General features: G+C 44.6%; 1 protein-coding gene across 2 annotated transcripts in view; it reads left to right on the top strand.

Annotated features, from left to right (window-relative positions):
- The window catches only part of CHSY1 (chondroitin sulfate synthase 1), a 70,022-nt gene extending 42,950 nt beyond the window's left edge, over positions 1–27,072 (top strand). Inside the window, exons 3-5 of one of the 2 annotated variants that reach the window (XM_064570000.1) lie at positions 15,295–15,340; positions 23,735–23,850; positions 24,005–27,072. In XM_064570000.1, the coding sequence (XP_064426070.1) occupies positions 15,295–15,340; positions 23,735–23,850; positions 24,005–25,594 (1,752 nt within the window). In that variant the 3' untranslated portion in view covers positions 25,595–27,072. The remainder of the gene's footprint in view (positions 1–15,294; positions 15,341–23,734; positions 23,851–24,004) is intronic. The other variant, XM_045899526.3, reaches the window with a different exon arrangement.
- Positions 27,073–27,112: the final 40 nt, after the last annotated feature.

Below are 27,112 nucleotides of genomic sequence, written 5' to 3'. Positions count from 1 at the left end.
CATGCTTTATACTGCTAAAAATTTCTTTGAGCTGCTAAAGAATGTTTAAGAAATCTCTTACCGTAGTTCGTGATTTATTTGTGGGTGGATAGAGTATGCAGTATTGCAAAAAACTATCACTATCATTTTTAACCTCTCTTTTTGGTAATATTTTTAGATTTTGAAATAATTTTAGCCTTAGAACAATTTCAAGAACAGTACAAAGAACTCCCATATGCCCTTCACCCAGATTCCCTGATTGTTAACATTTTCCACATCAGCCATACCATTTTTTCTCTATCTGTGTATATTATTCTTTCTTGAACCATTTAAGAGTAATTTGTAGACATAATACTCTTTTTTGCCTCTAAATACTTCAATGTGTATTTCCTAAGAAGAACACTGATTTATATAAACACAGTATGATCGTCAAAGCCAGGAAATTAACATTGACATAATACTGTTATCTAATCCACAGACCTTATATATCACCAGTGTCCTAATAACATCCTTGATAGCAAAAATAAAAAACAAACTAAAACAAAACAAAACAAATACACCCAGAGTGCAGTTCAGGGTCACATACAGCATTTACTCAGCATGTCTCTTAAGTGTCCTTTAATTTTGACCTCGTCTTTGCCATTCATGACCTTGACATTGTCAAAAACTACTGGCCAGTTATCTTGCAGTGTCCCTCAGTTTGGGTTTATCTGCTAGGTCCCTGGCTAAATGACGTGTGTCCTCCTCAGTGCGTCATATCGGGAGGCACAGGATGTCATGATGACTCCACTGGGCAGGATTGACTGATCTCTTGCCAAGTCTCCACTGTAAGATTACTGTTTCCCCTTTTAATTAATACATATTTTATAGGGAGATCTTTTGAGAACCATCCTATTCCTCCTCTAGCAGCCATCCATTAATTTTAGCATCCATCGATGATTCTTACCTGAATTGACTACTCTGTCAAATGGCAGTGTTCTTAACTCCATCAAACAGTAGTTTTTATGCCCAGCAGGTTTACAGAGGAGGCTTTTGGAAATTGTTTACTTTCTTAGAAGTAGTTTGAGTGACTCTAAATTTGGGAAGTCTTTGTACTGAAATTAAGTGGTGTCTCTCTTGTCCTGTTCTCTTGGGTGTATGTTGTCCACCTGTGGAATGGGTAGAGATGGTGTGTGGCCTGGGGGGACTGTGGACTGGATCTACCGAGTACCCTGTGGGTGCCTGAGCTCTGCTGTTCTATATTCTGCCCTCCCCCCCCCCCCCCAGGGGCTTATGGCTCTGGAATCCAGCACATTCCACTTTAAAGCTTGGTTTTAGGTATACAGTTCTTAGTACAGTTGATCTGTGGCTGTTTTCTTGTTTACTTGAAAATAGCTGTTACTGAATCCTGTTACCACATTTTTTTATATTTATTTATTTATTTATTTATTTATTTATTTATTTATTTATTTAAAGATTTTATTTATTTATTTGAGAGAGAGAGCATGAGAGAGGGGAGGTCAGAGGGAGAAGCAGACTCCCCGCCGAGCAGGGAACCCGATGCGGGACTCGATCCTGGGACTCCAGGATCATGACCCGAGCCGAAGGCAGTCGCCCAACCAACCTGGCCACCCAGGTGCCCAACACATTTTTTTATTTTTATATGTTAAGTGATGCTATTAATGTTTCCTTCTAGAAACAAGTGGCCTTTCTATGCAGTGCAAAATAGATTGAAAAAAAAAAAGGGAATCTAGGTCTATGTATAATATAAACGCGGACCATGGCATTTCCTGAGTTATAGCTGGTTCATGCTGGTAGGAAAAAAGCCATCTAAAACATAAAAACAACCTGTGTCACTTTGTTTTTTTTTTTTCTTTTGCCTTATTTGATTTCTGTTAAATAGCTTCTTTTTAATTACTGGTCCTCATTTTATAATCTTTAGCCTTAACTACCTCTCCAAAATTCCCAAACATGCAAACTACTATCTATGAATCAACCTTTTTAAAGTATATGTAAAAAAAAGCCAACATCCTAAATTGGGGTCCCCCTTGTCCCATCTGTACCAGTGAGTGCCGCCAGCAGTCACCGATGCCCTGGTCCTTCACTGCAGACTGTTACCCCTAAGCCTCAGGCCCTACTGCCCCCTCCTTCCTCCCTGGCAGGCACACTGGGTAAGAGAATTTGTCAGAAGCAGTCTCTGAAGTTACTAAAGCTCGTGGAATGCCGTCTGACCCGTCACTTTAGCTCAGATTGGAAGCTCCAGTGCAGGCAGAGGGCTGAGCCTTGTCCTCTGCTGTGGTGATGGGCCCGGCTGGCTAGCTCCTGACTTGAGATCACCTCTAACCCCTTGTGTCGCAGCTAGGCAGGCGTGAAGGCAGCCTCCAGTTCTCTCTTGGGCTCAGTTCAGGAAAGGTGGAAGGTGACAGTCCTCCTTTCTTCCTTTTCATCTGGTTCGCTTGGTCTCCCTGAGAAGACATCCCTCATATAAAAAGGAAAGGGCAGTCCCTACCAGCCCAGGGCCACCAGAGCTGCCAGGGAACGCCTGTCTGTGTTTCTTCCCTGCTGCTGGTACTTTGGACCTCTTGTAATCTCTCCATCCTGTGACTCACAGCTGTAACCTTCAGCTGAGATTGAGCTCCTCTGACTTGGTGCCTTCCTGCCTCCCCTCCCCACTTGCCCTGCGGTCTGCTGGAAAGGAGCCCCACTTCTCCACTCATTAAATGCAGCAGGTTGGCCCCAAAAGGATGTTAAGAATTGAGGCAGGAATTGCAATCACCCGTGTACCCATTCTTAAGCATCTTTCTTATGTAGTGCTTTCTAGTTTATTTGTCCCCCACCTTGTTCCGTAGGGTTTGAGAGATGGTCCTTCCTGCCAGAGTGCCTGCTTGTTGGTATTCATGGAAGGGATGAGGGGAGGAATAGGCAACTCTTCCCGAGGTCCCTTTGTCCAAACACCAGCCTCATTATATTCTTTATGTGGTGGGTTTTGCCAGGGATGTGCATCAGAATCCCAGATGGTGGCAAATCTGTGCTCACGGGGAACCAGGGCGCTGTAAGGAGCATAAAGGAGACTGAGCTTCTGTCTCTGCTCCTAAGCTTTCCTGATACACACGGCTCCCTTGTAGGAACACCTGTGAGATCTGGGAGGGAACGGGGTCTTGTGTGACAGAAAGTGCACAGGCCCTTTGGGGCCCACAGATCCGGGCTGAGGGAAGCGCTGAGTCCCAGCGAGGCTGACCATGCCTGGAGACTGATGTGTATGGAGAGTGGGAACCTGCTGGCCCAGCCACAGAGCTGCCATGGAATTGGGCCTGGGGGTGGTGGCGGCTGGAATGTGAGGGGACCTAGCGGTTACACAGAGAAGTTCTTTTGGTGGATTGAATTACTCCCAGCAAGCCAGCAGCATGACCGGGGTTCTGTATTTGGTAGAGTACCCCTTCAGGCTTGGAGGAAGGTAAAGCTGGGGGCAGGGAAGACAGGAGGTTTGTGCCACAGCCAGGTGAGAAAAGAGGAGGGTCAGGATGAACTAAGAGCCTTGCTGATGGGCTGTGGGAGGGTGGATGCTACGGGAAGACTCCGGGTCTGCATTGCCCAGAGTCTGGTCACTGACTGATTTGGGAGTGCAAGTGGGAGGCAGGGAGCAGCCAGTTGCCCTTATCAGCGCCTGTTTTTATTGTACTGGAGAGCAGTCTTCAAATGATCCTTCAAGTCTTGTCCATACTATTAATTTGCCCTAGATAGTAACCCTGAAAGGGATTTTCGTGTTTAGCCCCCTTATCTCACAGTTAAACTGAGATTTGCTTAAGGTCAGACTGCCTGTGGTTTGCACAGAGCAGGCTCTGGTCTCAGTGCTTTCCACACATCATACTTACCATTCACATTTGATATTACAGCACAGCAAGCCCTAATAATCTTATTTTACTTTTTTGGGGGCGGTGGTCACAGGATTTTTTTTTTTTTTCATTGAACACTGCATCAAAAACTAATGTAGTATTCCTTTTTTGTTGAAATGTCTCATTTTTTTTTACCTTGAAACTTATAATAATCAAAATCAGAAAAGAATTCTAGAAGTAAGCTGGCTCATGAAATGACTCTAAGTGGTGAAAGCATTATATCTTATTCAACGTAGGTTGTCACCTGAGTGATGATGAGTATTTGGAATTCAAAATAGTTACTTCAGGCTTTGGAGTGTTGCACAGGTGTACAGCTCTGCCTGGCATGCAGTGGGTAGACACAGAAGACTGGTATGAGATGAACTGTGTGTATGAAGTCACTTTTTCACGTACCTTATTCACAGAAATGCTTCCGAGAGCTTTTGTGACTCATTCATATCCAGTTGCTGATGCAGCTGGAAAGCTGGTTAGAAACAGGGATAAAATGAACGTACTCTGCTGGTTCATGGTCTTTGAGGGTTCTATTTTGGGGAGTGCTGTGTCTGTTTTTAGTTTCTCGAAACTGCCTTTTATGCACAAAACCAAAGTAGAATGATTGTATACCGCAAAGTATAAGGCATGCAGAATTTGATTCATTGTGTTTTCTGCTTCTGGTGTTATTACTTTCAGGTTTTTAATTTAGCTTGAATCAAATATGTTGGTTTTTGAACAACTTACATAAAATTTTAACTTTGAAATTACTTTTTTTTGAAGGAGTTCTGTTAGCACCGAGAAGGTGGGAAACCAGAGGTGTTGACTTCCACAGAGGTAACGCGGTGTGTTGGGGAGACACAGCCTAGCACTGGTCAAGAGTGGTAGGTCTGGGGTCAGGGAGCAGAGAGCAAGGACACGTCAGCTGTACAGGGGAAGGTGAACCACGTGGGGAGAACACCGCATTTAGAAACGCATTTTGTTTAGACAGAGTCTGCACGTGCCTGGCCTTCATCCATGGGTGGAGGTGCTGTGATGGTGAATGGCCCTAGGTCAGGGGTCAGTGGGCTTTTTCAGTCAAGGGCCAGGCAGTAAATATTTTAGGCTTCTGTGGGACATAAGGTCTCTGTCTCCACGAAAGCAGCCAGAGACAACAACTAAGCGAAGGTGCATAGCTGTGTTCCAGTAAAACTTTTAACAAGTAGCAGGCCAATTTCAGAGTTTGGCCTGGGGACCAAAGTTGCTGACCTCTGCTCTAGTTACAGACATGAGGGTTTTGGTTCCTGACTCTGCTCTTACTTTCTATTTCCTTGTCAGTTCAGCCAGTTTCTCAAAGCCCTTCTTCCCCTCTGTAAAATGGGAATAATACATTTGACCTTTAAACAATGCAGGGGTTAAGGGCACCCTAACCGTCCAAAATCCACGTGCAGTCGAAAATCCGTGTATAACTTTTAACTCCCTCGGAACTTACCGGTTAACACCCTGCTCTTGATCAGAAGCCTTACCAAAAGAGTCGATTGACACTTATTTTGTATGTTACATGCTGTATATTATATGTATTATATACTGTATTCTTACAGTGAAGTAAGCTAGAGGGCAGAAAACGTTAAAATCATCAGGAAGAGAAAATATATTTATAGGACTGTTCTGTATTTATTGAAAAAAATCCACGTGTAAGTGGACCCAGGCAGTTCAACCCGTGTTGTTTGTAGGTCACCTGTACCTAAGGCTGGCATGAGAGTATATGAAATAATATGTAAGATATTGCTCAGAAGATTGCCCTGCACTTTTTGTGAGATGTCATCCTGTCAAGTTGCATTTAAATCATAGTTTATTCATTGGCTCATGCATTGACAACAGAGGCAAATTTGTAACTTCTCTGACTTGCAAAAGGGCTAACCACTAGAACAGACACCTGAGGAATGCAGTGGAGAGAGACGCTAATTTCTCCCTTGAGTAACAGTCACTATTCCAGGATAGCAGGGACTCTCTTCCTTACGGTCATTTAGGGACTGAGGTTATTCTGCTGCTTCTCTGCCATCGCCTGTGGTATCATTCTCAACCGCATGGTTACGGTGCTCTGGGCACAAGAGCCACAGGAGGAGGGGACAAGAGCCTGGGGGGACAGAGCCAGGCCTTGAGGAGGCACCGGCTGGAAGGGGAGCACATCGCTTCCATTCATACTCCGCAGGAGAGAACTTGGGTGTGTGGTCACTCCTAACTAGGTGGGCAGGCGGCTGGAGCCAGGCCACAGCCTGTCACCACGGAGGAAGGGAGGATGGATCCTGGCAGTCAGGTCACAGTCTGTGCCACGGGACTGAAAGCAGTCTTTACGTCCTGTCGTGAACCTTTACATCCAGGGTGGCCTTTCCTCTCTTCTGCGGGTTTGTGGATTTTCTGTTTCTCAGGTTATAAGTGCGAGGCATTGGAATCTATATTGAATGCATATACTGGAAATCATGGCTGTGTACGGAGGCCAGACATTGAAGAGATGCAATTGTGCAGCGGAATTTAGTTTTTAACTTTTATATTAAAAAGCTCCTAATATGAGATCCAAATAGGAAATAGGCTTCTCCCGGTCATTTCCATTGGCAAGAATAGTTTGCCTCTTATGAACTGGTCATCAGTATATTTTCTTTGTAGTTTTGGTTTTATGTTTGTTGTATTGTGTGATGCTCTTATAATTAAAGTTTATGTAAATGCCATCGTTTGGGGTATCTGTGGATATTTCACCTAAGTTTATCTCTCCTGGAAAATCATTCTGGCTGTAATGGTAAGGGTAGAAGGACCTGGGAGTATTCTCAAAATATAGTATGAAACCAGCAAATCAGTCCGAATGGGAAAGTTTCCCTTAGGGTGTCTCCTTTTAAATTTATAGGATGTCGCTTTTAGTTTTGGCCCTACCATAACATGGACACTGGGAATGTTTGTGATTAAATTTGCGTTTGGGGAATGTGGAAGTGCCTTACTGGTAGTTATCAAAGCTTAACCTGATGTTTAAAGAAGGAATATAATTAATGGGCTTGCAGTCAAATTTATCAATAAATAAGGAAAATCTCTAATTGGATTAATGCCACCTTCTGTGGGAAGAAATAAATCACAGTTTGTGATTCTTTAGTATTTGCTTAGTTATATACTTGTGAGTAAGGTAAAACAGAGTAAAATGATTAAAAGTAGATGCGCACTGCTCCTTTGTATTCTAGGAGTAAGCCTGTTGTTCGTTGTGAATTGCGAGGCTTACATAGACCCAATGCAACACTGTAGGGCGGTAGACTAATGCATTTGAAAAGAACCCCGAGTATTCACATTTAAATTTATTTTGACATCAGTTGGACCCTAAGATAGTAACAGTGGTTATGGCTGGGGATTAAGAATAGAATTCTTGTTTCATTTTACCTCTCTGAGTTTCCTGGTTTTGACCAGTGAACGTGGGCTGTGTAATAAACCTCACCCTTGTCCTTGCTGCCGCCGCCGCCGCCGCTGCACTGACCGTGTACTGTATACTCTGACGCCCGGCCTTACCATCGGGGTGGAGTACCAGCAAATGCCTGGCGGAGAGTCTTGGAAAGAAAGGTTTTCATGTCTTCCAGTGCAATTAAGTATTTATGGAGTTTGATGAGGAGTATATCGTTTAGTTAGAGTATGCTTATGTCACATACACATCTACTTTGTATATTTCTAGGTAATTCATGTTGATTAACTTGGGTCACGATAATATGCAACTTGAATTTGATTCTATGTGAAATTCTCCTGTTACCCCCCCTTTTTTTAAGAAAAAAAATTTGTACTTCTACCCTTTGGTCGACAGATGATTTATTCCTTTACATCAGCCTTTCAGCTTTCTCACTTTTGTGAAATGTTTGCTTTTCTTGTAGCTTATAATTTTAGTGTCTCCTTTTGGTTACAAAGTTCTGATTGACAAATAGAATAGCTTGATTTTATTTTATTTTTTAAAAGGTTTATTATTAGCAAGAACTTGAGTGCAGGCGGTGGGGGGGGGAGGGGAGAATCCCCAGCAGACTCCCTGCCGAGTGCAGAGCCTGATGTGGGGCTCAGTCCCACGACCCTGAGATCATGACCTGAGCCGAAATCAAGAGTTGGAGGCTCAACCCACTGAGCCACCCAGGTAGCCCTGGAATAGCTTGATTTTAGTTAGCAGTTAGTATTGTTAACTATTTCAGGAAAGTAAGATGGTCAGAAGTAGAATTATTACTCAGATAGGATATACTTATTAAGTATATATATACTGTATAGTTTACAGAGTATATTTGGTTTTGTTGCCTTATATACGTGCATTGGAACAAATATTTTTCAAATGTCCCCGAGTAGGTTTATAAGTGATTCTCCCTCTTTTCAGTATTTTATATTGAATGCATACTGCTTTATAATCGTAACCAAAAAAAGGTGTAAAAATAGTAATCATAGGTGATTTAAGTATTTCTACAAGATGGCATTTTAAGAATCCCGTGGCTTATGGCGCAGAGCAGAAATACTGTATGCATGACTGTGCTTCATCCGTGAAGTCCCCCTTTATTTCCTTGTACTTGATCTTTATTATAAGGTACATATTGTGGAATCTGATGGAAAGTTTGGGCGAAGAAGTAGATGAGATCTTATCTTTTTGGCACCCTTTTCAGAAGTGCACTTTTGAAAATAGGATTTTGACTTTCAAAGCCCCCAGTGGTTATCCCCCCACCCCCTGCCCGTCACAGCTCTCACTGCCTCTCCTTTCCCCAACCAAACACAGGTCCACACAGGGGCAGGGGTTGCGATTTGATTTAGAAGTAGACGTGAGATACGAAAGTGGGGGTGTGCAGAGACTTGGGGACTGGGCATGTGTGGTGGTTCTAGCAGCAGTAGAAAGTTCTGGGTGTGAGTGGTTAATGCCACTGCCTTTGGCCTGTAGAATTAGATCTCCCCTTCTCTTTGTAGCACTGGATTATTAGTTATTTTATGGTGCAGGATATTAGCTAGGAAACAAGGACTGGAGGAGCAAGAATGACAGCTAGATAAAGTTGTGTTGGCCACGAATTCAGAGCAAAGTTAACTTAGCCATTATCATTTAAAATGCAGTGGTGAAAGTGTATTGTCTTGAAGTACTTTAAAGTGTTACCTACCCTGCTTAATGGTTTTTTGCTGAGGTACCCCTGCAAAATGTGTCCGTCCGTATGAACCGGGCAGGAAAGAAGCAGGGGAGTAGGCCATTTAATTAGTTGAGATAGGGTTACCTTGCATGAACTTTTTCATTCTCTTCTCTTTCAGCTTAGAGTACTGGAGGCCCATGTGTAAATAAATGTCAATAATAAAACCAGTTAGCCATTCTTATTTTTAGGAGTGGTTTTATTTTCATTTTTTTAAGTTCAAGATCACTTGATGACTATCGCTAGTAATGGCTTTCCTGCCAGAGACTCAGTAGCTACCATCAAGTTGCCTGGGGGGGGTGGGGGAGGGCGGGCTGCTTAGTTCTTTTGAGGCACTTCCACTTTAAAAGACAGCTGGGCTGGCATTTGGATCCCACTTCGTTCTGGGGCCGGGCTAGGGCAGGGCAGCTAGCGGCTGCTGGCTGCGGTAAGTGAGGGAGGAAGTGGGTGGAGAGAGAGGTGTGGAAATCCGTGCAGAATGCCCGTGACGCTGTCCCTGGAATGGTTCTCCCTCCCCTGGCACCCGCCCCCCCCCCCCCCCCCCGCATTGTTGAGACTCGGTGCCTCCATCCACTCACAGAGTGAAAACGATCCTGTTGTGCTCTCTTTTGCCGAGAGAGTGGGTTTTCTTAGAAAGTGAAGGTTCCTGAAGGTTCACATCATCTTGGTGTAGGAGATTGGTACTGTCACCGGATCTTCCTTAGCACCAGGAATGTTGGTGTTGTGACTTTTCCACTCTTGTTTGCTCTTACGCTTCATCTGACCAAAATTTGGTTCCATGGAGTTTACATACCTGGTCAGAAGGTTTGGGATAGCTTTTAAGCCTTAATGATGATACCGTTAAAAATGCCTGCCCCGCAGAAACACACACTCCACTACCTAAACCCCAGGCTTATAATGAGCCCCACCGCACACATGAATGAGCCTTGCCGTGAGCCGGTGTGGAAAAGCTGGCAGAGAATGAGTGGTTTGGGAGGGACCTGCCATCCTGGCTCGAGAGCTCCAGGGTGGACGGTCAGGCCGGGTGGCCCAGCCATGGTTCCTGCTATTTGCTCCCAGATGGGGCCCTTGCACAGAGTAGGTGAGTCCTTTTTGCTGACGAAATGAATGTTCTAGAGGGAGTACCACCTATTCTGTAGTCTTTGACCCACGGTGCCCTTTGGAGCACTTCCCTCCGCCTCGCTTCTGTCAGGTCTCTGCTCCGATTTCCCCCTGCCAGAGAGGCCTTCCCTACCCAAGCTGATGAGATCGTACCCCTCCCCTCAACGCTGCCTCCCCCCTCCCCACACTGTATGTTTCTTCGGGGCTCTGGTCTCAGTCTCCCATGTTACCTGCCGGCCTACCCCTGGAGTGTGGGCTGCAGGAGAAGGGGGCCTGCCACCCCCTGGCCTCTGCACGTGCCCTGTGCCCAGAGTGGTGCCTGCAGGAGGGCACCTCTGCTTGTCAAGTACTAGCCCTCCAGGCAGCTGCGACAGTGGGGCACCGGGCAAGCTGCTGCCCGCGTCCGCGTGGGTCTCCGGGTTTGCACCTGCGGACAGTGAGAGCACCACCCTGTAGGCTTGAAGGAGTGAGTGCATGGTAAGTGCCCGTAGAGCTTCCAAGAGATGTTGCTTATCAATGTTGTAAACTCAGAAACTGTTTAACTTCCATTAGGGGTGGGGATAATAAGGATTAAAAAAATATCAAGTACCTCTGAAGGGTTAAAGGACAAGCTTTCAGTTCAAACATGTTGCCTAACATTTAACTAACAGAAAGGTTATGTTGATGGCTGTGTAAGTCAGGTAGCTTATTTTGGAAGTACGATTATCTGTTCAGTACACTAAAATTCTGTTATTAACATTTTATCCTTTGAGTAAATGTTTATTGAGGGATTCTGTTGCATGCCGGGCTCTGGTGCAGGCTGGAGCTGCAGAAATACGTCTGAGGTCTTCCTTCAAGGGCCCTTGGTCTAATGGAGCCTAGTTAGGGCTAGTAAGTGAAATTTTTGAGAATTCTAGATGATTCTCTTCTATGCTCTTTCATGTCTCTGAGGATAGAATCCATATTTTAAAGGCCTGTTTCCTGAGGTCTTGCTGCCATATCTATTGGGAGTTGGGGTGGAGGTTGACAGGATGTGTGTCTTGCCTTGGGCCGGTCTGCCCGCCAGACCCCTGACAGTCTGCCTTGGAACATGAGGGGCCGGGTTGGGCAGGGACAAGGGATGGCTTTACTGGGCAGGCGCTTGTGGTACGCTGAACGTCTTCTCTTTTCTAAAGTGTTAGCTCTTCCACGGGGTATGGTGCTTCTCCTTCACTGTGATGTTTAAATATTGTCTGGAGCCACTTACAGTGTTAAGTGATTAATCTTTTTTGTCCTCATTTGAAAAATAGGAGAAATAATATTCATTTATTCAGCAGGTACTTACTGGGCAACTACTTATGTTAGGCACCTAGGACAAAGGTAGGTTTTACCCTTAAGGGGTTTAAAATTTGTGAGGATTCAATGAAGGTGTGCTTGGATGGGGGGAAAGGAGAGGGAGACGGGGAGAAGGGCAAGGATGGTCTCATGGTAGATGCTCAAAGACTCAAAAAAATCTCTTCTCCTTTTTATATAGGGCTTTTTACTTTACTGTCTTAAAGACCAAAAAATCTTACTCATTGTGAATTGTTAATCACTTGTGCTTCTTTTCTACCCATCTCTTTGCACGAAGGATCTGAAGTTTAGAGTATTTTATATATTCCTCTAAAGGTTTTGTTTTGCTTAGAGCAGGGAGTGGATAGATGAGTGAAGAACAAAAGAATTGATTATAAATAACAAGTCAGACAAAAAGGATTAACTGTTTTCCCCTAGAATCTACTGTAACATAGAGGATTTTTTCCTAATAGGTTGCCTGTGGGCTTTTAAAACTTAACTATTTTTTAGAGCAGTTTAGGTTTAAAGCGAGATTGAGCAGAATGTACCGTGTTCCCATAGACCTTGACACCCCACCCCGTGATCACCCGACCAGCATCCCCACAGAGCTGTACTTTTGTTAGTCTCCAGACTCACACGGACGCATCAGCATCACCCAGAGTCTCTAGTTTACATTAGAGTTCCCTCTTGGTGTTGCACTTTCTCTGGTTTTGACAAATTTTCAATGTCACGTATCCACCGTGACAGTATATTGAGTAGTTTCACTGCCCTAAAAATCCTCTGTGCTCCACTCATTCATCCTCCTCTCTCGAGCTGTAACCCCTGGCAGCCACTGATCTTTTTACTGTCTCCATAGTTTTGCCTTTTCCAGAATGTCACACAGTTGGGAGTCATACAGTGTGTATGTAGGCAGCCTTTTCAGATTGGCTTCTTTCACTCAGTGATAGACATGTGAGGTTCCTCTGTGTCTTTGCTTGGCTTGATAGCTCATTTCTTTTTAGTGCTGAATAATTTTCTATTGCCTGGATGTGTCACACTTTATCCATTCACCTACCAAAAGGACATCCTGGTTGATTCCAAGTTTGGGAATTTATGAATAAAGCTGCTGTAAACATCTGTGTGCAGGTTTTTGTGTAGACAGAAATTTTCAGTTCAGTTGGGTAAATACCAAGGAATACAATTGCTAGATCTTACCGTAAAAGTACATTTAGTTTTGTAAGAAACTGCCAACTGTCTTTAGAGAATGTGCCATTTTGCCTTCATGAATGAGAGGTCCTATCGATCCATATCCTTTCCAGTAGTTGATATTGTCAGTATTTTAGATTTTGGCCATTTTGTGGTGGCTGGTTTTAATTTGCACTTCTTTAATGTAATACGATGTTGAACATCTTTTCACATGCTTATTGGCCATCTGTATATCTTCTCTGGTGAGCTGTCTGTTAAGGTCTTTTGTCATGTTTTAAATCAGGTTGCTTATTTTCTTTTTGTTGAGTAAGTTCTTTGTATATTTTGGACAACAGTCCTTTATCAGGTACGTCCTTTGCAGAGCAGAAGTTTTTGATTTTAATGAAGTCTGGCTTCAATGATTTCTTTCATGGATCATGCCTTTGGTGTTGTATCTAAAAAGTCCTCTCCATACCCGGGGTGTTCTAGGTGTCTCCTGTTATCTCCGAGGGCTTTTATAGTTTTGTGTTTTGCATTTAGGTCTGTGATCCATATTGAGTTAATTTTTGTGAAGGGTTTAAAGTCGAGGTCCAGATTGATTTTTGTTTGTTTTTGCACAGGAATGTTCAGTTGCTCTAACAGCATTTGCTGAAAAGACTCTCTCTGCTTCGTTATATTGTCTTTGCTCCTTTGTGGTTGCCTGTTTAAAAAATGTTTATTTCTATCACTACTCTAGAAACCTGATAGTATAGAGGTTTTTTTAAAGATTTTATTCATTAGAGAGAGCGCATGGGGAAGGGGCAGAGGGAGAAGCAGACTCCCCACTGAGCAAGGAGCCCGATGCAATGCGCGGGGCTTGATCCCAGGACCCTGAGATCATGACCTGAGCCACCCAGGTGCCCCAATACTATAGAATTTAAAGCTTTAAGAGCTACCCCTCCCCCCGAAACACTCCCTTTACTTCCATTTTCCCCTTTTCTTAAAGCTGTAAGAACTCAAGCCTTTGTATGGTAAATGTGGAGTGAGAGTCATTTCTCAGACTTACATGGAGTTAACTGCAGGTTTATTGGGGTACCCAAAACGAGCTCTGTCCTCCATCCCCACGCAGACGCCTCGCCACCGTGTCGTGACAGAAATGCTGGCTTGAATGCGTGAAACAAAGCTATGATACCTACCATTGGCCTCTAGAGTAGAAGCTGGACTTCCAGAGGCTTGAGTGCACAGGAATTGGGCTGTGCTCTTGCCCCCCTCGTCACTGGCCTTGCTGCCGTCCGCTGGTGGCCTTACCTTGTGACTGCAGCTCTGCCGGGTTGCCCTGACTCAGTAGACCTTCATCATTTAAAGCCTGCTTGAATATTTAGGTGGTGTGTGGGTGTAAGATATTATACGGTAAACGTGGTAAGTTAAAATGGTTCAAAATGTCTTTGTTTAGAATGGGATTCCACAACAAATCAGGAATCTTGACTAAAAAAACCTAGAAGGAAATGAGCTTGTGGGCCATATTTGGCCCACAGATTTATTTTGGCTCATATTTCTGTCTCTAATTCTAAAATTTGGATTAGTTGCTAACATTTAGAAATTAGGAGACTCTACACAAAAATAGCCCTTTTCCTCACTTTTCTTAAAAACTAGAAGATCTGACCCCACTGGGCCTGTATTCCTCTGTGTCCTTCCCCAACCTGGCACACTTCCCCCATATTGCCCCCATAAGTTTGTTTTTCGTTTTATTTTTGTTTTGGTTTGTGTTTTGGCGATCTGTCAGACTGCGGCTTACGTCGGTTTTCCTATGGATTTGTGCTGCACTGTGAGAGCTGTATGTGGTCACGCTGACTGGCACTGGGAAGGAGCACGGTGCGGGGCTGTGGATGTGGAGGCCTGCGGTGACGATACCCGGGCACCTGCTGGGGGACACCTTCAGAGAGAGCCCTTCCTACCCTTCCCCTGCGAGCAGGCCCAGGGCTGTTCTTGTAATGCTGCCCACTCAGTACTTTATCTTTATGTGCAGGCTTATCTTTTCTTTGTTCTTGACCTTTCAAATTTTCCCTGCCTGGTAGAGTGCCTTTAATGTGAGTGTTCAGGAGGTATTTGGTATCACATTTACATAAGACTTTGTTCATTTAAAGATAGTCGTGCACACATTCATTCTTCCTAATGCTGCCACGTTTGCTTCTTTGTCTGTGGGGGCCGAAAGGGGGTGCCTGGAAAGCTTAATTGACTCCCGCAAGGTCAAACGTTATTAAAGGGCAGCGACGGAGTTTAGATCCTTTGCTGACTGCAGATAAGGGTGTTCTCTTTCCACGGCCACTGTTGCCCATTCAAACCGCCAACTGTCCACCCGCGGACTCTTGGTTTCAGCTTGATCACTTTGCTTATTGTTTTACGTACAGGTATCAAATTACTACCAACAGTTTTTGCTATACTTTGCCAAGCTTAATTCTCAGTTCTTTTGAAATGCGTCCGACTTCTCAAAAAGGCATTTAGATTTCAGAGTTCGACACTAATGGTTTGAGACACATACACACAGCTCTCATTTTTTACCACTAGAGGCCCAGTGTAATTCCCATGAAAAATCTGCTTTTTTGAATGGACTCTTTAAAATACAAAGCACCTAATCCTCGAACTTAATTGGATGAAAATCAGCAAAGCCTATACAAAACGAATTAGGAGAGAGACCTAATATGGGATTGTAGTGGCCATATGTCCTGAGAGCCAGGGTCAGGCCAGTGTATGCTGGTGATCTTGGCCTAATTATTAACACATTTTCTCTTTCATCTCAGAAGGTCCTGCTCCAGACAACAAATTCTCTGGAAACCCTACCTCCAGGTATATGAGAATGTTAATTTAAATATTTAAAACTTGTGAATAAGGTTATTTTTGAAACTATTACCAGGTATTAACGTCTCTTGACAGTTAGGCAACCTGTATTTTCTTTGAACCATTCTTCAGCACAAAAGGTTAAGAAAAATCCTCTGCAAAGAACTGAAATGCTGCACAAATCAGTATTAAGAAATAGCTGTCGATATGGAGTAGTGACTGTCTGTCGATGTGGCTGAAAGACCTATTTAATGATGTACATAAATGTAAACAGTTACCAGGAAGAACCCTGACTTAAAGAGAATGTTGGCCTTCATTGCATCGCCAAGGACATTTGCTAATGCAGACTGTAGACCGTACTCATTAACTCAAGATTCGGTGTGGGTAGTTGATGGTTATTCCCAGCTGGGCTGGAAGTTCCTGGGAATAGCGTGACCTTGATATTTATTAGCCCCTCTCAGATTTACCATAGAATGAGTCACAGTCCTGAAGCATGTCACAGTGCAGGAGATGGCTTTTCTGGAGTCCAGGATTATGGGGGTACTTTTTAGAACAAAGATTAGGGGCTGTTCTACGGACACTGGAAATTAAATGAAACACAGGGGTACTGTATGCATCTTAAAAGGCTTCCTTGAGTGTTTTTAAGCCAAGGAATGACCTTGTGATTATGAAATAACCCATATGCACACCGATTTAGTGTTTTCTTCTGCGGTACTTTTTAACTTTCCATTTTATAATACTCTTTGAAAGAATGTGCTAAATTATAGATTATTGAAATACTTTAAAATAATGAAGTCCTTTAGGGGCGCCTGGGTGGCTCAGATGGTTAAGCGTCTGCCTTCAGCTCAGGTCATGATCCCAGGGTCCTGGGATCGAGCCCCACATCGGGCTTCTGGCTCAGCGAGGAGCCTGCTTCTCCCTCTGCCTCTGCCTCTCTCCCTGCTCATGCTTTCTCTCTCTCTCTCTGTATCTCTGTGTCTCAAATGAATAAATAAAAATCTTAAAAAAAAATAAAATAAAATAAAATAATGAAGTCCTTTAAATTTAAATTTGATAGTATTCAAAATATTCTTTATAACAAAAAACCTCCATATTTGCTACCGCATGGAATTACTAAAATGAACTATTATGAATCTCCTATCCTTAACTATTTTTATTTATAGCGGAATTGGAGGTTTGTTTTTATAAGATGGAAACAGTTAACTGGTTGCAATGTGGTGTTCTCTTCTAATGCTCCAAATACAGTTTGACTCAGTGAAGGTAGAAGCCTGTAACATTCGAATACTGTACCTTCGACCATATCAGGGTAGATGGATAGAAGAACATCAGGGCATGACTTTAGAATTATATGTGACTGTTTTATAAAACTAGCACATAAGATTTTTTTTTAAAAAACATAAGTTTTATAAAATTAGCATGTAAGATTACATAAGATCTTAGAATTCTTCATGTTGAAGGAAGCTCTTGTACAATATAGTCATTTTATAAACGAGAAAACTTGAGATCCAACAAATTCAAGTGATTCCTCCAAGGTCTTACAAAACTTAACTAGTAGCATAAAGGCAATAATGTCTCCGTATAGTCTTATTTCTTAATGTTTATTTTACATTGTTATATCTATACTATCCCCTAGGGAAATAGTAGTTTTATTTCTGTTACCTTTAACTTGCTAAACACTTACTTTAGTCATGCAGTTATATATCTTAAGGGTAGGGGACTTCATTCCTGTTGAATCCAGGAAATTACCTGGAGTCCAGAAATTAAATCTTAACCTGTGTCTTACTTGCTTAATGGAGAACATTGTAGTGAACAGAAAATTGGCCATAATATGGAGAAAAGAGGTATAATGGATAGAAGACGTAGATGTTCAGCATAACGATCCAGCTGTTTCTCATTCAAGTGCCCAAGAGCAGAATGGTCCAGTTTCCTCTCACCTACAGCATACATACCTTCTTAAATGCAACAGGCTTCTTTAAAGGGGGGAAAAAAAAAGTAGCAAGGAAACTAGGAACCAGTCAAGATAAAAACAAAGATAATTTGAGAACTTTGCAAAGGATTTGAAAAGCAAAAGCAAATGCCTGCCATACTACAAAGGCAGAAACGAGGTCCAGAAGCACAAAGATCACTTGATGTGAACAGGTGGAAAAGGTGATTTGGGGTAAAAGTGGAGGGGGGTAGATGGCGGTTGGGGAAGGTGTTGGGAGCTCTTGCCCAGGGCCCGGCCCCTTAGGACCAGCACCCAGCCTTCCCTTCTGGCGTTTCCCTCCACACCTCCATTGCAGGAACCACAGATGATTTCTGGATCATTTGTCCCTAACTTGGCCTTAATGTCTGTCTCATTGAAATTTTTGTTCTGAATTACACTTTATATTCCCTCTTCTTAATTCTGAGAGTGCTTGTAACTCACATATAAAAAAAAAAAGTTTCCCTGAAATCTGCATTTCCCCCTTCCTCTCCTCTCCCACCACATTGAGGGTAAAAAGAAAAAGTTTCCTGACCTTTCCACCAAAGCCATATATAATAAGTTTTTGTATAGAAGTTGACAGAGATTGGTAAATGTGCTGAATGACCAAAAGGTACCACTAGAAACCGATTTGGGCAGGGTATTAATATCACCATTAATACCCTTAGCTGGAGGTGCACAGCCTCCCCTGTAGACATTCTGTCTCCTCACCTGTACGGTACCTGTGCCCGCATTTGCCCTTTTAGAAAAGGAGCTGTTCACTGGCATTTATTGAGATTTTTCTTAGGATCATAGCAGGTGTATATTCCATCCAGTCTGTCAGGTGCGTGACTTCCTTGTCTAAAATGTTTATTTTGTAGTAATATTAGGATGATGCAGGAGGGGAGGGCACCAGCTAGTCTGGACATAGACTTGGCCTTATTTTTAACAAAATAAGTGCTGTCCCCCAAACACCCATGTGCTTGCACTGGCCTGCGCCTGCGTGCTCTCCGCCCCTCTCTCTCGTCTTGCAAAAGATTTCTTCATTAAAAAAAAAAAAAAAAAAAGATCTAACACAACGTATTCATTCAGACTTGGAGAGGTTAGCCAGAAGGTGCCTACGACAACTTTACTATAGTTCAAATTCTTGGTCTGTTATGGTTCAAGGGGGTTTTAAGGCTTCCATAAAACCCCGTTAGTCAATGTCAACAATTTTTTTTTTCTTGGTGTTTATGCCTTTAGCACACACATGCTGTGTTTCAGGTAAAGCTTACCTAGATATCAGTCATGATGAAGGTCATGGCCACAGCCTCTAAAAGATGTTGAGAAACGTAGTCCTGAAAATGTTTGGGGATGTGGTGTCCTGGTGAGCGTGTAAGAAGAACCAATCAGGCATGGAAGACCACGCACTCCACAGGACTCCCCTGGGCACTCGCTCTCCATGGGTAGGGTTTTGATAGCTGAGAGTAAGATGTGCAGTTATGTATTTGGTTTTCTAGGGAGTAAAGGACAAATAACTACATCCTTTGTCTGGAAGGATCTTTATTGTTCCTCAAATATACTACTGATTTTTACATTTAAAAATACATTCTAGCCAGAGGACCCCAGCCCTGTCCCGGTATATTAGTGACCAAGTATATCCTGTCCATCAGTCCTCATTAACTGTCCTCTTCTGCGTTGAAATCATGCAGCAATTTCTTGATACCCGCTGTGCATAAAGACTTTACGGTCCATCATAAATTTACCATATACCTGCTGAGTGTCTTGTGTCAGGCATGAGCTCGACTCCGAAGGTAAAGGTAGCGAACGTGTGTGCACTGGTTCCCTCAGCCTGCTCCAGAGCTCTCTGTCTCCTCCGTCTGTTGGGGCCGCCAGAACAAAAATACTGTCGCCTGGGTGGCTGAAGCAGCAGACATGCATTCCTCACGGTGCTGGGGGCTGGAAATCCCAGATGGAGGTGTCCGTAGAGTCAGGGCCTGGTGAGGACCCTCTGCCTGGTATACAGACCTGCTTTCTTGCTGTGTCTTGCCATGGCGGGGGGGGGAGGGGTGCGGAGAGTGCTCTGGGCCCTTCATTGAAGCCCTCATCTGGGTCCCCATCCCACCGTGGCAGCCGCACCCTCACAATTTCCTCTGAACTCAGTCCCCTCCCATAGGCCACACCTCACCCTCACATTGAGAGCGCCTCAGCGTGTGAATTTGGGGGGCACAGACACCCAGCCCGCTGTACTCTCCTTATGGGACTTCCTTGCACTATCATTCTGGGGCCTCTCTTTCTTCTCTGCCATAGCCCTTGTTTCCAGGATGCTGGATGATGATCCTTCCAGATAGATTCCCTCATTCTAGGAGGGCACATCCTTTCATAGCTGGGAAAGACTGAGTATGAGGTAAGACAGTCCTCGACTGCTTGAAAATCTCTCTTCTGCCCTCCTATTTGATGGATCATTTGCTTGGGAGGAGAATTGTACGTTGGGAATAATTTTTCACTCCCACCTCTTATTTCTAGATGGCCTTTTTTCCTTGTCTTTGGAAGTTTTCAGATTGCTTTCTCTGTGGTGTTCTGAATGTGTGTTCTTTGTACCAAGTAGTCGGGGTTTGATTCAGGCAACTGGTCCTTTCATTCTGAACCCATTTTCTATATTGTTATTTTCTCCCCGGTGTGCTTTCTCGTTATGGAATGAATACTTTTCTGTTTTCTGGTTTTTTTGTCGTTCCTGTTTTCTGGGATATTCTTCAACTTTATCTTCGAACTCTTCTCTTTTGTGTTGCTATTTTATTTTCAAGAGCTTTTTCGGTTTTCTGATTTTCTAACAGTATTCAGTTTTTGTCGCATGGGTGTATTATCTTCTGTGTGGATGCCTTTTAGGTTTGTCTTTTGTTTCTCTTGTTGAGTTTTCCTTCTGTTCACTACATTGTTTCTCTTTCCAGCAAGCTTTTGTTTCTTTGTCTCCATCTCTCCCATTGGAACAGTCTTTCAGCTGCCTGATGGTCCTTGGCTGTTGATCCTCATGGAAGACTACAGCAGGGAAAAAGCTAACTGGAAGCTGTGTAGGGCAAGATTTCTTAAACCAGTATCTTCGCTGTAGTGATCCAGCCGTTTGGGTGGTGCTTTCTGTGGGAGGACTCTAGAAATGTATGGCACTTTGTAGTTGATCCAGTCTCCTGCTCGGGATGGACAGTGGAGGGTAAGTATTTTGGGACTAGTTGGGAAAAGGGCTGGGAACCTTCCTCTTCAGACGTTCGTTTCCCTCCAGTTGTCGGCCTTGATCTCACCCCTACCCAGGTGTTCAGATCGCATTTCTGGAGAAATTGAAGTTCAGGTTTACGTGCTTACCAGTGAACTAACCCAAGAGGAGTGAGGGGAAAGGACCTGTAGACAGTTATATTCAGGAATAACTGCCATAAATGATATGATCATGTTAAGAAACCTCCAGTATTTGCTACTTGCCCGTCCTGATCCAGTTACAGTTGGGAGGCAGTCCTATATGAATTTTGGCAACACCCCCATCATCTAAATGGCAGAGAAACTCGGAGCATGTCTTTGAAGATGCTGGACATCTGCTGCCACCCTCCTTACCCCACTCCTGTGATGGGGAGAGGGGAGTGTCCCCTGGCCATGTCGGGAGGGGTGAGGGGGTGTCACTGCTCCACGGTCATCCAGTCCCGCTGGGTGCGGTACTGGGCCTCACCCCTGCCTTTCATAGCACCTTTCCTGGGGTTCTGAAGGGCGTAGAAGTCCTCTTCCTTTGCTCAAGTTCATTTCCTCCGAATTTGGGGGCATCTCTTACCCCCTCCCTGTGTCTCCTCTCCCATTCTCTTGGTCCTTGTGAGTTTATTCCTTTCTTCTTTCTTTCTTCAGAGACATTTGGGAAGAGAGAATCATGTGGGTTCTACTACTTCATTTTTAGCCACAGGCCTCCAATTTGTATTTTAAGAAGACCATTCTTGCTACTGTGTCGAAGGGCCCTGAGGGAAGAACAACAGAATTCTGCAGGGAGCCCCATAGGGAAGCCCCCTTCTGGCTGGGCTGGGCAGTGCTGGCTCTCTGCAGGGGTGGGTGGGGTGGGGTGGCGGTGGGGGCAGGAAAGAACACCTCCTGCTTTCAGGTTGTTCTGACCTAATTTTGAGAAGCAACCTGTAAGGTTCAGTGTGTTCACTGGAAACGGAGGGACCTTTCAAACAAGTCACGGTTCTTCATGCCCACTGTTAGAAATTTGGAAGTTATAGGTGGACAAAATGGAACTAATAGGTATTATAACAAATGTATATGAAATGATGATGTAGCCTCCCATCGTCCTGCATGCGGTTGTTATTTTACTAGTTCCCAGCCCTGGAGCCCTGGCTGCTGCTGACTTGGCTGTGATGGAAGGAGCACTGCTGTGGCCTTTGCTCCTCCCCCCCCCCCCCCCCAGGTGGTGTCCTCAGGCGGGTTCGGCGTCGGATCGCAGGCCTGCTGTAGGGTGCATGTCATGAAGGCTGACCTTGCGAAAACTGGAAGAAGGGCCTCCAGGCTCCGGCTGGGGCACGCAGCGGTGAGGGGGGAGGGCCGGACAGGCTGTGCTTGCTTCATGTCCTTAGTACCTGCGGACAGGATGCGTTTTTCCTGGCTTGGCAGCCTCCCAGGACACTTTTGTGCCCATGCTGTGCAGTTGGCGCCCAGGACACAGCCCGGCTAGGCTAGATGAACGGGAGCACGCGGGGCAGGAAATGCCCGAAACCTCTTTTGTTGTAACCCATATGAAAAGAAAGGCAAAAGATCAGGGTCCTAGGCCAGCCCCTGCCTCGGGCGTTTAGGTTAATGTAGTGTTTCTCCTCGCCCACTCTGTGGCCTTGAGCTGGGCCTTGGAGGAGCTCAGGCCTCCGTTGCTTCACGCTCTCCCCACTAAGCAGGCCCTAGACCGCTGCTTTGCTTCCGGCCATGGTGCAGCTTCCCGTGGCTCACGGGGGCGAGCGCAGCTTGCGCTGGGTCGGACGCACCCTGCGTGGGCCCGCTGCCTCCTGGCCCGGGTGCTCTCCAAGGCTGCGTGTGCTCTGCTTCTGCTCTTGCGTCTGTTCAACTTCGCCTTTGCTAATTAATTGTACAGCTTGGAAATGATGTCAATGGCTAATTCCATTTCCCCATGTCCTGTGTTGGTCACAGACCATGTGGGAAGCGAAGTTGAAAAGAGTGAGAAAAAAAAAAAAAAAAGAGTGAAGGCCCTTCCGAGATGTTGTCATTCCGTGCTAAGTCCCCCTCTGTGGACAGACCTCGTCCAGGAGAGGAGAGCTGAGTTTGAGAAGGTCAGCGTTCACCCGACTCGCAGCTCCCTGAGAATTAAGTGAGCGAGTGGATGTGGGTGGAGGCCTTGCACAGAACCCGCCTGCATTCCTCGCCCTCTCCCTCCCTCTCTTCTCTCTCTCTCTCTCTCTCTCATTCTTTGGAAGTGGTTCCCTTCTTTTTACTCTTACTGGCTTTATTTATTGGTAGCTTGTAGTATTGTACAGAAGAAAATGGGATGTAAAAATGCTAACCTATGTTTTTCTGTTATGGTGATTGCCATGTGTCAGGAAAGAAAAAAGTAACAAATAAGACTTTCCAACGGCAGAGAAACTGCTTGGTTCAAATACATATCACCCTATCAGGAGTTAGTATTTAGCGTATGAACAAAACCCAAAAACGAACCACAAATGAAACAGGACTCATTGATCACATACCGACTTCAAGTGTTACTAAGATGTTTTTTTGTAGGTTTTTATTCTTCGTTCCAGGAGGCATTGTAGACACTCATCATCTCGTCACTTGGACGTACAGGGGAATTAAGTACATTCCCTGTTTGATTTGAGGGAACATGCCCCATTTGGGCTGATGGACCTCCAACCTTTGTCCTCCTTGCCCCCAAACCTGTATCAAAGGACAGGGGGTGAGTTGGTGGAATAATGAGCCCCTTTGCATTGCCTGCCTCTTAGCTCAACATTCTGAGCCTGCCGGAGACCTGGTGCTGAGCAAACAGGACCCCCCCACTCCACCCCCCCACCCCCGCCTGCACAGAGGCTGTGGGGGGGCGCACTTGACACAGGGAACAAGCAGGCATTGAAAGGATTTTCAGCGTGTGCACCTTGCAGCATCTTGGGCTCCCCGACAGCATGCCCTTCCCGTCGGCCGGCCGCCTCCTCTTTCCTTCTCTTCAGCTCACCGGAAGTGGTATTAATCCTGCATCGGGTCATACTTGTGGAGTTTTCCTTTCACTCTGTCGATGCAGTTCATTCCCAGACAGGGGTAGCCGCAGGGCCTGCTGTTCCAGAAAGGCAGCAGCTCCTGTTGGGTGCCAGTTTTCAGTGGGGGGGACTTTGGCGCTTGGGTTCCTCACATGGGCTTGGTGGGGACCCAGCCTTCTCTTCCAGTTACGCTGACTTGGGGCACTGTGATCTCAAGATCACACTTTTTCTGTATGAAAACTTTCTCATAATTCTGTTTGCCTGCAGAATTATATGGGCCAACTCTGGTTATTGACGAGTCTTCTTTCTTGAAGCAGTTGATACTTATTCTTCTTCTAACCTCCCTGGACTGCTGGAGCTTGGGCTTTACCCTAAGGACTCTGGTATGCTGCGGCTCCTTTGCAGAGATTTCTAATACTTCGAGTTTTGGGGGGTTTTTTTAAGACTATGCAGGTGTGTAAGGAAAGGCGAGAAGAGAGGGACAGAGTCACGTGATACCAAAATAGCCATATTTTTTTGTTGTTTTTTTCTTGACAGATGCAGCAGCTTTTTTATGAGAATTACGAACAGAACAAAAAGGGGTACATTCGAGATCTCCATAACAGTAAAATCCACCGAGCCATCACGCTGCACCCCAACAAAAACCCGCCCTACCAGTACCGACTGCACAGTTACATGCTCAGCCGGAAGATCGCCGAGCTCCGCCACCGCACCATCCAGCTGCACCGGGAGATCGTCCTGATGGGCCGGTACAGCAGCACCGAGATTCACAAAGAAGACCTGCAGCTGGGAGCCCCCCCTTCCTTCATGCGGTTTCAGCCCCGCCAACGGGAGGAGATCCTGGAATGGGAGTTTCTGACCGGGAAGTACTTGTACTCGGCCGCCGAGGGCCAGCCCCCTCGGAGAGGGATGGACTCCGCTCAGAGGGAGGCCCTGGATGACATTGTCATGCAGGTCATGGAGATGATCAACGCCAACGCCAAGACCAGAGGGCGCATCATTGACTTCAAGGAGATACAGTACGGCTACCGCCGGGTGAACCCCACGTACGGGGCCGAGTACATCCTGGACCTGCTGCTGTTGTACAAGAGGCACAAGGGGAAGAAGGTGACCGTGCCCGTGCGGAGACACGCGTACCTGCAGCAGACCTTCAGCAGGATCCAGTTCGTGGAGCACGAGGAGCTGGATGCCAGGGAGCTGGCCAACAAAATCAATCAGGAGTCCGGATCCTTGTCCTTCCTCTCCAATTCCCTAAAGAAGCTCGTTCCCTTTCAGCTCCCTGGCTCAAAGAACGAGCACAAAGAACCCAAAGAGAAAAAGATAAATATCTTGATTCCGCTGTCCGGGCGTTTCGACATGTTTGTGAGATTTATGGGAAACTTTGAGAAGACGTGTCTCATTCCCAATCAGAACGTCAAGCTCGTGGTTCTGCTTTTCAATTCTGACTCCAACCCCGACAAGGCCAGGCAAGTTGAACTCATGAGAGATTATCGCATCAAGTACCCCAAAGCGGACATGCAGATTCTGCCCGTGTCTGGGGAGTTCTCAAGAGCTCTGGCCCTTGAAGTGGGGTCTTCCCAGTTCAATAACGAATCTTTGCTCTTTTTCTGTGACGTTGACCTCGTCTTTACTACAGAGTTCCTTCAGCGGTGTCGAGCAAATACAGTTCTGGGCCAACAAATATATTTTCCAATCATCTTTAGCCAGTACGATCCAAAGATTGTTTATAGTGGGAAAGTTCCCAGTGATAACCATTTTGCCTTCACTCAGAAGACTGGCTTCTGGAGAAACTATGGGTTTGGCATTACTTGCATTTACAAGGGAGATCTTGTCCGAGTCGGTGGCTTTGACGTTTCCATCCAAGGCTGGGGGCTCGAGGATGTGGACCTTTTCAACAAGGTTGTCCAGGCAGGTTTGAAGACGTTCAGGAGCCAAGAAGTAGGAGTGGTCCATGTCCACCATCCTGTCTTCTGTGATCCCAATCTCGATCCTAAACAGTACAAAATGTGCTTGGGGTCCAAAGCATCCACGTATGGGTCCACACAGCAGCTGGCTGAAATGTGGCTGGAAAAACACGACCCAAGTTACAGTAAAAACAGCAATAATGGCTCAGTGAGGACAGCCTAACATCCAGCTCTGCTGGAAGAGACGTTTTTAATTATCTAATTTATTTTTCAAAAATTTTTTGTATGATCAGATTGTTTTTGAAGTCCATACAAGGATATATTTTACACATGATTTTCTTACAAAGGACTCCTTGATGATTGAGCTTTTTGAACAAAAATGTGATCATGTTTGCCTTTGAACACATTTTCTTGCTGAACGTTGGTGTAGCAGACCTGCTTAATGATGACTTGAAATGTACCTGATGAACAAAACTTTGTTGTTTGGTTTTGTTTTTTTACGCATTTCCTTTTCAGAACCCCCGCACCCCCTTGCTACAGTCGTCTGGCTGAAAACATGAACGTTCCTGCAAAGTATTATTGTAACAAAACACTGTAACCCTGGTAAATGTTTTCTTGTAACTGTTAACATTGCACAGATTCTACCTTTTGTCTTTTTTTTTTTTACGACGATTTATTTTTTTTTTTAAGCCATTTCATGTTCCAGTTGTAAAATAAGGAAATGTGATAATAACTGTATCATCACGGTCGGGAGAGCTTTCCAAAGTTGATTCTTTCCCCCAAACTTGTGCTCATCGTGGTCACGTAGTTTTAAAAACAAGGGGAGGAGAGGGACAGTTAGATGTATGGCTGTTCTTGTGGTCGTTCGTGTGGCTTAACGGACCTGGCATTAAATTCCAAGAAGGATTTGGTATTTTTTTTTTTTCCCTCTTCCTGACCCTTCTCTTTAAAGGGTAAACTATTATTAATATTTAGAATGGCAAAGAAGAATTATTGTAATAAATCTAATGTACACAAGCTAAAGCAGAAGCAAAAACCCGCCCTCATGGAAGCATTGGGGGAAAACGTACTTTGGTTTTGTTCACTTCATCGTGTCTGCGTTACATTATTGATGGCAGTGGTTGTTTCATTCTTTAATTACTGTTTTGTTTTATTCTTTGTATCCAAAATACCTTTAATTTATTTAATATCCATTGTTTAGAGTTCTGCCGTTTCTCCAGTACCTGTTAGTTATTAGTATTTATGTGTATCAGGAGTGTGTTTAGTGTTCTTTTATTTGCAGTAAACTGATCTCCAAAGATTTCCTTTTGAAAACGCTTTTTCCCTCCTCAATTTTTACATTCCTTCCTGTTTTACTAAATACTAAGTGTTCTATGACAATTTTGGTGCTCGCATGCTTTGGGGACAAAAGTGAAATGCAGTCTGTCATGACACCAGAACGTTTGTTTTCAACTCACAGATCCAATGTGCCTTAATAAATTGTTTTTTTTTTTCCATTTAGATTTCAGTCAGTAATAGACTTGCCATTTTAATACACATCGTTGGAGATCTGCTTATTTGTAAATAGTCTGTTGCTCATTTGGGAAAATAAACCAGTGAACAGTATTTTTCTATTGTACTTTTCAGGACCATTTTGTCTCATTACTCCTGTTTTAGCTAAGAATTGTATTACATTTGAAGAGTAAAACTCTGAAACACTGATTTCTAAAGGTTTCCAAGTTATTTGAGGGGAATATTTTGT

The sequence above is a fragment of the Mirounga angustirostris genome, unplaced genomic scaffold (assembly GCF_029215605.1).
Source record: "Mirounga angustirostris isolate CCGP_5_RB_7025 unplaced genomic scaffold, mMirAng1.0.hap1 SCAF_9, whole genome shotgun sequence".
NCBI lineage: Eukaryota > Metazoa > Chordata > Mammalia > Carnivora > Phocidae > Mirounga > Mirounga angustirostris.
This window is presented reverse-complemented; position numbering and strand designations above follow the sequence as displayed.